This window comes from Pteropus alecto, unplaced genomic scaffold (assembly GCF_000325575.1).
Source record: "Pteropus alecto unplaced genomic scaffold, ASM32557v1 scaffold123, whole genome shotgun sequence".
Taxonomy (NCBI): domain Eukaryota; kingdom Metazoa; phylum Chordata; class Mammalia; order Chiroptera; family Pteropodidae; genus Pteropus; species Pteropus alecto.
Window position 1 is genome coordinate 6466833 of NW_006433950.1, and position 10286 is coordinate 6477118.

General features: G+C 48.2%; 1 protein-coding gene across 2 annotated transcripts in view; it reads right to left on the reverse strand.

Annotated features, from left to right (window-relative positions):
* CES5A (carboxylesterase 5A) overlaps nt 1-10006 on the reverse strand; it is a 23610-nt gene extending 13604 nt beyond the window's left edge. For both annotated transcript variants that reach the window (XM_025044634.1, XM_006908847.1), the window contains exons 1-6: nt 9934-10006; nt 8644-8848; nt 6390-6528; nt 4813-4946; nt 3119-3272; nt 1547-1651 (exon numbers count right to left, since the gene is read on the reverse strand). In XM_025044634.1, the coding sequence (XP_024900402.1) occupies nt 1547-1651; nt 3119-3272; nt 4813-4946; nt 6390-6528; nt 8644-8848; nt 9934-10006 (810 nt within the window). The remainder of the gene's footprint in view (nt 1-1546; nt 1652-3118; nt 3273-4812; nt 4947-6389; nt 6529-8643; nt 8849-9933) is intronic.
* Between the last annotated feature and the right edge of the window lie 280 nt (nt 10007-10286).

Genomic DNA, 10286 nt, shown 5'->3' on the forward strand with positions numbered 1-10286 from the left:
CATTGTGATGTCCCAGTCCTGTAATGTTGTCTCCACTGGCACTAGGCCCCACAGAGCCCAGGAGCCCAATTCTGGGGTGACAAAGAGAGCCAAAAGTCCCCAAAAGTGAGGAGCAGCTTTGCAAACTCCTTAACTGTCTGTTGAGGTATGACCCGATCTCAGAGTCCCAGCTTGTCAGCTGCATCCTCAGCCTGGAATGCCCTGAATGTCTTTTTTCTGTCTCTACATCAGTTTCACTTATTCTTTAAGGCCCAAGTCCCACCTCCTCTAGAATGTCCTTTCAGACTGTTGCAACCCCTATGAATCTCTTCCTCCTCTGATCTCCCCCCACCCCAAAGGTCCCCACCTTCTCTACCCAGCCCTTTGCTAAACACCTTCTTGCCCTGTCACTAAACTTTCCACATGTGTAGAACTTGTCCCTTGAATGGGATGCTCCTTAATCTTCTGAGATTCACGGATGCTCTGAGATTCCAGTGAAAGCTCCAGACTCTCTCCTCGGGAAACTGCGACATATACTGAGTCTGTACACAATTGCAGGAGGTCAAGGACCACCTCCCAAGCACATCCGTGGAGTCCAGGTTAAAAATCCTTCTCACGAAACAATTATAGTCTTCTTAAGTTAGTACATGGCTTCTCCACTTACAAACTCGCAGGTCCTAACACACAGCTGGGTAAACAAGGGGTACTTGGTATGTGTGTGGTGAATGAATAAATATATGCACTCACTGAAAGTAGCTTGATATATCATGTTACCAAAATCAATTTTCCCTCTGTAGTGAGGGTGTTTCTGCAATATTAAAACTCTGTTTCTGCTCTTGGTGTATGCTGTTATTTTCTATAAGGTGTTTAAGAAAATGCACCACTAACATGAATAATACCCAGGAGGTGGCTCCACAGCTTCGTGTTTAATTAATATTCATTGACCGAATCAGCTCATTTGTGAACTCATTCATTCAGCAAACATTTATAGTTGCCTAATATACACCAGACATTATGCTGGGACATGAAAGATATAGAGACCTCGGTCTCCAGGTCCTCGCTATCTGGTAGAGTGCCAAGACGAGATAACAAATGACAAATATCTAGAGCATATGTCTCACCTCCTCCTCACACTCTCATGCCAGACAATATTAATAAGTCACAGTGTTATTTCCTACTGAGCTGTAAACAGCCTCAGAACCTTTCTTATCAAAGTATCCTTGGTGGAATAGAGTAGGTACAGAAGATGAGCTGTATATAATACAGGCGACTGAGTTATACATCACAATCAAAGAATAATGGATAAGACGTAAGAACGGTCACAAATACATTTACACACAGACTCACACATACGTACACATACACACACACTCACGGGCACCAGCAGCATTGCACTGTGTACCTGGACCCATTTCCTTCCATGGAGAAACAAGATTCACCCTGGGCTAGCATCAGATTCTCTGGCCATGATCAGTAGGGACAACAAAGCATATGGTCTATTGACACCTGACAGCATTCTCTCCTGACCGAGGCAAGGAAGCTGGAGAGGTGTTAACAATATACCTACATCCTCATTTCTCTCATCGTCAGGGGCCTTCAGGTAAGGGATGATGGCCACCCCACTCTCCATGATGGCTTTGTGGAATAAGCCATTGGCCAGGGGGGACAGAATCTGGAAAGAGAACACAGGAGACCCAGCGAAAGTTATCCAGGGGCTCCTCAGCATTCACACACACCACCCATCCCTTCTTTAAAGGAAGCTTCCCAGGAAGCCTCCTCAAAAGCGCTCGCCTTGGAGAAAAAAAGTCCTGGTTTGGGGGTTCGACAACCAGCTGTGAAGTTTTGGTCAAGTTATTTAACCTCTCTGAGCCCCGGGTTCTCAAGCACGCTGAAGTCAAACGTTCTGGCATGCGAGCACCAGCTCCTTCACCTCCTAGCTGGGTAACCCCGAGCAAGTGGCTTAATATTTCTAAGCATCAGTTTACTCTCCTATGAAACTAGTATAAAAGTTGAGCCCATATCACAGAACTGTTTTGAGGAGTAGGAGAAGTAATGAATATAGAAGGCTTCGCACAGTGCTTGGTTAAATAATATGCACTCATGAAATAGTGGCCGTTATAGTGTATGTAAAATTGAGTTGATATAATCCACCTTCTAGGGTTATTTTGAAGATAAAAATACCTTCTATATAGTCACGTGTTATACAGCAGAAGCTCTCCTAACCCACTTCTGTGTAACTGGTTTCTGTGATTAGCATGTTAACCGATGTCCACTCAGAGCCATTGGGCCATTTTCTAGCACCTCTGTGCATTTCTGTTCCCATCGATTTCTTGCCAAGTGTCAGCTGTTTGCTTTCAAATCGGTTTGGTCAGTTATATCTCCTATCGTCATTACATAATCAATGAATTATCATGGGAACCAATGAAGTATGTGTGTAAAAGAAAAACAAAACGAAGTTATGTTTTGGGGGAAAACAACCTTGATAAAAGCAGGTAGCTAAAGAATATTACTATCAAATTAAAGGGGCAAACAAAGTAAGAGTAAATTGTGTGGGGGAAACAGCAAACTCTAAGTGTGCCGCATTCACAGACTATTCTGCAGACGTCTTTAAGTGCGTGCTCACTGTAAAGAAAGTAAAACCACGATTTGAGGGCAGTGAATTCTGTGGGTGGTTGATGCAAGAGAGCCATGTGGGACCACCAGTCAGCAGAGCGACTCTGAAAAGATGAGACCCTCGTATCAAACTATTGCTGAAGGAATGTACCTTTTATGTTTTTCGTTAAAATAAAATGTTTACATGCATCCTTTGTTATTTTGGGCTTTAGTTGAGTTTTTCTATTAATAAGTAATTATCAGTCCTGATAACTGGATATCAGGGCTTTGACTCTACAAATATAAATGATCTTTCCTTAAATTACCACCCACTCCGTGATCTCGGGAGATTCGTTTAAACTCTCTGACGACAGCTCTCGTCCTTACAATGAGACTGAGCCCCTCACTCAGAGTGTGAGGCTGGAGGGAGAGGATGTGTATACAAGTGTTCGACATGAAGCCCCAATCAGGTGTGAGTGGTTCATCGTCCTCATTTCAGTAACTTCCCTCACTGAGTTATATTCAAGTTCCAAAGAGGAGAACTCACAAGGCCGGATACACTTATGGCTCCCGCTGACTCGCCAAAGATGGTCACAGAGCGTGGGTCCCCACCAAAGGATGCGATGTTCTCCTGGACCCAGGTCAGGGTGGCCAGCTGGTCCATGAAGGCCCAGTTCCCCAAAGCGTGCTCGTCCCCTGTGCTAGGGGCAAGAGGCGGGATGAGAATGCTCCGTGGGCCACTGTCCGCTTCCCGCAGCCCAGGGAGTTGGTGGCGGAGGCTGCATGTAAATGGATGTCAGGGCAACGCCACTCCTGCTGGGGAAAGGCTGAGAGTCGGAGGCCTGGGGCTTGGCTCTCTCCCTCTGCTGGGATTTGGGTTTGAGAATCTAAGGAAAGCTACACACCCCAGAAAAATGTACAGACAACCTTCCATATGCAGCTTCAGGGTAGTCCTAGGCTCCCCTGAATCCACAAACTCCAGAAGTGTCCAGCTCATGAGAATTGGTCTGCACCAGGGAGTGAGAACCGCCCTGGGCACAGGAGTGATTCAATGAATAATGATGATAATAATAGCAGTGGCAGCACCGTGAGAGACACTGTCCTGAGCTCTTCATAGCTGACACTCTCATAATCCTCCCAATCTATGAGGTAGGTGGTGCCGGTTTTTCTCCCTTTGCCCCTCTGGTTTTCATCTCCACCTTCTCTACCCTTCCTCCAAAAATCTGGCCCCTATGAACTGTAGCACCCAAGCTTCCTGCTACATGCAATCAGTGGGAGACACTGGCTGGGGGTTTGGGGGTGGGACATCGAGAGACCGGGATGTTTATCCCAGCACCCCCTACCCCTCTCTACTGGGAAGTGCTTTTGGGCGGTGGCTGCACTTCTCCGAGGCCACAGCTCACGCCACTTCCCTTCAATGAAATCTGCAAGCAAACTCTAAGGGTACTGCTGGATACATTGGCTCCTTCTCACAGACAGGAAAGCAGGACACGGAAAGGATAAATTCTTTGCCCAGGACCAAAAAAGATGCAGATTTGGGATTCAAACCCAGTGAGTCTGGCCCCAGAGTCCACACTCCTGGCCATGGCCCCAAGCTGCGGCCCATGCAGGGGGCATATTTCCCAGGATAGGTAGACAATTAATGGGGAGGGGAGCCAAGATCACGAAGCGATTATTCTCAGGAGCATTTGAGGAGCCTTGAGGTGGGGCCCTATGTCAGAGACTGTACTGCTCACACACCCAGAGTCCTCAGCTTCCAGGCACACAGCTGGGCCACACTTCCCACATCCCTGGGTTGGGTGTGGCCATGAGGTTGAGATCCACCAACGGTGTGTGAACAGAAGTGACGAGCACCACCTCCAGGCTGACACAGAAGTACCTTCCTGCCATGGTCTTCTAACCTCTACCTCCACCTGCTGGCCAAATGCAGAGGGTCCGGGGCAGAGCCACGAGGTGGAAGGAGCCTGGGTGCCTGACTGAGCTAAAGATCGTCTGTCGGTCAGGAACATACAATGGGCCTTTACTTGACCGGAAAAGAGATTTTTATTGTTCTAGGCCATGAAGACTTGGGAGGTTTATCTGTTATAGTTGCTAAAATTATCTAAAAAAAATTGGGGGCCAAATTTGTTCAATGTCACTGAAGGCTCATTCCTCTTTGGGATGCTGGGCACTGAATCCCCTGTGGGTGCTGCACGACTGCCCCCTGGGGACGAGGGGTGTCAATCACTTGGGGACACTCACTTGAAGAAGCCAAACATTCCTAGCCGATACTGGGTAGTCACAACCAGAACATCCTCGTAGGCGGCGAGGGCGGACCCGTCGAAGATGGAGGCTGAGCCAGTCTGGAAGGCGCCCCCGGGGAGCCACACCATGACCTAAGGAGGGAGAGGAACTTCCCGGTCAGTACCCACCAAGCACCCACATCCCGGCCCCATGTGTGTTGGGACCTTCTTTCTTTATGGAAATATAAAAGTCCCACTTTCCCTTCTAAATAGCATCAGGTGTTTTGTCCTTCAAAGAAGGCCCTGGGTTAAGCATCTGGGCTCTAGCAGCCGAGTGCCTGCCTGGGTTTGCTTCTGAGCTCTGCCACTGCCTCGCTGTGTGACCTTGGGCAAACTACTTAATCTCTCTGAGCCTCAGTTGTCTCGTCTGTAAGATGTGAAGAATGGACGTATTTCACTTACGAGGTTATCATGAGGTTTAAACTAGATTCTGCATCTAAGGTTCACAGAAAAATGGTGGTACATGTCAAGGGCTCAGTAAGTCTTAACTAAACATCATTGAACTTGTGACCTACAGCAAGATGGAAATCAGAAGCCATATATGAGAGCAAAAGCAGCTTAAGCTGGTTCGGTGAAAGGCTCTTTTTCCCACCTACAAAGAGAAGAGAGGAAAGAAAAAAGGAAAGAGAGGTGTGGAAACCTTATTAATTAGAAAAATTGGGACCAGGAAACAGAAAACGTTATTCAAATAGTATTATTACTATTTATGTACTTAATAATAAATCCCTTTCATTCTCTTTTTTAAGCTCATATTAGGGACTATAACACTTGGGGCAGGAAAAGACAAGAAAGCCACTGAAGAAAAAGGAAAACTGGACAAAGCTTTAACATCAGGATCTACCACTTACTGTGTGCAGAGCATGGAGCAAGTCGTTTAAGCCCTCCCCGTTTATGCCTCATCTTCCTCATCTGTAGAATGGGTCCAATAATCCTGACCCACTGGGTTGTCGTTGCGGTTAGATGAGATAATGTACTGTGCCTGGCACATAGTCAGCACTCTGTTAGGATGCAATAGAGCGTGTCTCTCATTGCAGGGGTGTTAGGGATAGAGGGTGATGAAGGGTGTGGTTAAAAATTGAATGGTACCTCCTTTTCCATTCCCTTATACAGGGATCTTTTATATTCTTAAATGAAAGACTTCAGATTATTACCTGTCTTCATTGCAAACAGAAAAATTGGAGAATACAATTATCCTCTTTAAGAAAGGATTTCCCAAACAGCAACAAAAAAGTCAGAGTCTTTTTAAGCAGTGCCTTTTCTAAATGTTTACAGACCATTAAATACTCCACAGAGGGGAAAAACAAAACAAAATAAAAATCAAAGGTCAAGTCACTGCCCATAAAGGAGCAATCAGAAAAGATAAAGCGAATTTATCATTAGAAAGAATTTTTAAGAAAGTTATTGCTGCGCCAAGTGATGACATTTCCCTTTGACCCAACAGGGAGCTGGGTCTGATTCCAGACACCCAGCCCCTCTGCCTGGGTCCTAGCCCAAGGACCTGCTAGTTGGAGCCCCAAGCATGGCAGGCAGCCTTACGGGGAGCTTGGAGCCGGTGTCTGCATGGGCTGGCGCATAGATGTTAAGATACAGGCAGTCTTCTGACACTCCGAATTTGGGGTAATGCACCTTGAGAATGCGTTGATCTGAGCGCAGCCACTCCGTGTTCTGGAGGCACCTTGTAAAAGGGGAGGAGAACCCCCCAGAGTTGCTGTCAGCAAACCTGCCTGGGAGGGGACAGTTCTCATGACCGCAGGGAGGCCTGGCAGTCTCCTCTGCGTGAGCAGAAGACGAGTACAGGAGCTCTTGGCACAAAGTTGATCATGCCTGCCCTTTACCCCCAACTCCTCCCCTGCCCGCCGCCCCACCTCCTGCCCCCAGCAGTTGCACAAAAAACTAACAAACAATGATTCTCTTTGATCTGGTTCCTGGGTAAGAAAGTACACTGTGCGCAATAGTGTACCATGAACCCCCAGGACCTACCCACACCTAGGCCCACCACCATAATCCAACACACATATAAAGACTCAAGCTGGCTCAACAATTTGCTTAACTGGAGGATGGGACACTGGGTGGCATATCAAGGGCTTTGCTCTGGCAGCTCTCTCTTCTGCCCCTGGGGGATCAAAAGGACATGCCAGGCCTCTCCACCAGGAACCAGCTGAGGTAGGTGTGCAGGGGGGACCCCCATATCCATGCCTTTGTTCAAGCTGGTCCCTTTGCCTAGACTGCTCTCTCCCTATGTATCTGCTTGCTCATGATTTTCCCTTTCTTTCAGATTTTGTTCAAATGCTAGCTCCTCCAGAAAGCCTTCTGAGGTTTCTCCAGCTAGACCACAGCCGTCTTTGGAAAACCCTGCACACCTTGTGTTCTGTCCTAGAACTTCTCCTGGACCTGTATGTGAGTACTTTCATAGTCTCCAAGTCAACTGTGAGCAGCTAGAAGCTTAGGACCCTGTATTAGTCACTTAAGTACCTCATAGCCTCTAGTACCAAGCCTGACACACAGTAAGACTAAGTGAGATTGTATTTAGGAATATTTCTACAAAGTGCTCAATTAATGTTATTTATTTTTTGATAGAATAGTGTATAGATTTGCTGCAAATCTCCCCCTTGACAAGTTTTTTTCGTGCCTTTTAGCCCCTTTGTAAACTGTTTATCAGAAATTGAGGCCTCATGCTTTCAATAAAGCCATTCCTCACCTCTCCTCAAAGCTAGGCTAGGTGGTTCTCTCTGCTTCCTCAGCATCCTTCTCCAGTCTCTTATGGTGGCCCTTGCCACTCTATATTTTAATTGTCATTATTGTTTATATCCTTGCCACCACTATCAGTCCACAGGTTCCTGAGGGCAGCTGTGTCTAAACCACTGTGGTGTCTTTCAGGGTCTAATGGAGAGCTAGTTATGAAGTTGGTTCTCAATGGATATGAGTTGAATGAATGAATGAATGAATGAATGAATGAATGAACAGATGAGTTCCAGCTTAGTGTCCTGAGCTTCTGAGCCTCATGGGATCTTCTTGCATGGCTTAGGGAGCTTCCTGGCACCAGGGTCCTCTTTCTGCTTGGGACCCCAATGCCAGGAATGTGACCAGCATGAGGGCTCGAGAGAATCTGAGATTCAGAAGACTCTTGAGGATTTCCAAGTCTCAGTTCCCACCTAGCCCACGAGGCCCCTCCACAATCTACCGGGGAACTGGTTGCCTATCTAAGCCCTAAAATGCGCACTGAGTGGGAGCCCCTTACCTCCCTGTCGCCCTGTGTGACAGAGACACACTCATGTCGTCATTCTACAGGGGTTTATGGACATCCCACCTCTGGGCGCAGTGTTGACTGCTAGAGCTCAAGTCCATCTAGTGTGATCCTTCCCTCTAGAGTACTAACGCAGTCTGACCTTGGAGACTAAGCCTGGGTGAGTCGTCACATGGAAACACTTGACAGTCCCTTCTAACCAAAGACTCAGTAAGCCCTTCACAGCGGTTCCCAAACCTGATTGGTCTCGGAGTCTCTACAGAGCTTTCAGGTGATCCAGTTTCCCTGGTCCAGCTCTGGAGATTCCAATGCAGGAGGTTCCTAAGGAAGTCCCGGGGGACCTGCGTGTTCTGAACACTGCCTCTGGTGACTCCACTGATCAGCCAGTCGGAGAGCCACACAGTCACTGAAATCACGGCAGCCCTGCCCCTCTCCTCCCCGACCACCTCCCCTTTCCCACTGGGCTGCATGACCTGTACTTCTCCCTCCATGCTCTGCCCCCACTCCCAGGTCGCAGGCCACCCATGGGACCGAGCTTCATCTTACAAGTTAGGGTAGGATGTGGCATCTCGGAAGTCATTCCAGGGCAACGCGGGCTTCGGGTTCGCAAATCGCAGGGGTCCTAGAGGGGGTGCAGCATAGGGGACCCCAAGGAACACATTCACAGGCACGGCGCTTCCCAGCACAGTGGCTTGCTTGCCCCGGACCCATCCCAGCCTGGTATTCCTCACGGGTGCATCAGCAGCTGGCCCTGAGGGAACACACGGGGAGGAATCAGGAGCTGGCTGGGAAGAGGCCAAACTCAGACCTCCTCCTGGGGGAGGGGAGGGGGGGGAGGCGCTCTTTCTCAGCCTAGAGTCTGTGCAACAGGAAGTATCTGTATTCCTTCTCAGGGGGTCTATGTCCACTGCTTCCTTTAATACCGCCTTAGAAGTCGCTGGCATCGGAGCACCAGCTTAGTTCCTCCTAGGGGCATAGCACCAAGCCATGAAATTTCTCCTGGTTACTCTGGGGCCCCATACCCTTTCTGGGCACAGCAGCTTTCCCTTCCTAGGGCACTGATGATATACACCAGGCTCTGTAGATCCTAGGACTGCACAAAATCCTCTGGCCCAGAGTTTCCTAGACTTCGGTCATTTTCATACCCTCCAGCATCGCCTCTGTGACCACTGATTTATTTTTCTTAAAATTATATATAAATAATCCTCAAATTTATCTAGAGGAATCTTAAGCAATAACATCTACGGAACTGTGGTTTTGATGAGTTAGGTGCTTTGATGCTTTTGAACACACACGAAAACAAATATATAGCAATGAAAATAAAAATTCCCACCTGAAATCTGCTCATCTACCTCCAGGGGTCTGAGACTGAGAATGCAGCCTTCTCCGTGTCCAAAGAATATGAAGCCTTGAAAAGTTAAACGCCCAGGTATTTACTCAGCAGGACCCAGGTGTCTCAGCACTACCTCTGCTAATGTCATTTAACAGGGAAGGTCCCGCCTGGGCAGCCAGCACTACAGAAGCCCAGGCTCTGTCTCGTGCCCCTCCTCAGAGCCCAGGACAGAGGGCTCCCCAAGCTCCCGCAGGCTATGAGCAACCTAAGGGCAAGACCAGGGTCTTCTGTGCTCTGCCCACATGCTTGAGGAGACTATGGAGCTTGGGCCTTCAGCAACAGCAGGACATTGATCAGGTGTCTCGAGGTTACCGCACAGCCCTCCGTGGGCCCCCAGAGACCTCTGAGCAGTAACTTCATTTTCATCAAAGTCAATTCTCCAAGGTAAGGAAATCCCCTTACCCTACCTTCTAAGAGCCCTCCTCTCCCACTGGGTGTCTCACCCTCGGTGGCAGCTGCAAGGACCCAAAGAGCCCAGATCAGGGCCTGGTTTGGGTACACCCACTCCCCACTCATCTGGCTGGCCCGCCTGAACTCCCTGGACATCCACGCCGCTTCGGTCAGGGATGAGAAAGGGCTTCCTGCTAGCAGACAAATGTTGAGTAGGCAGACACAGGACACAGGGTTGGTGGAGAATAGTATCAGACCAAGACTGGGGAGAGAGAGAACTTTGCCCAGCAAGACTTTCCTGTTCTGATTTACATAAGAAGAAGCTGAAGATTAACTCTTGAGCTGAGGAAAGATAATTCGTTAGTCTTTGAGTTCATAGGATAGTAGAAGTACAAAGGCCATTTGA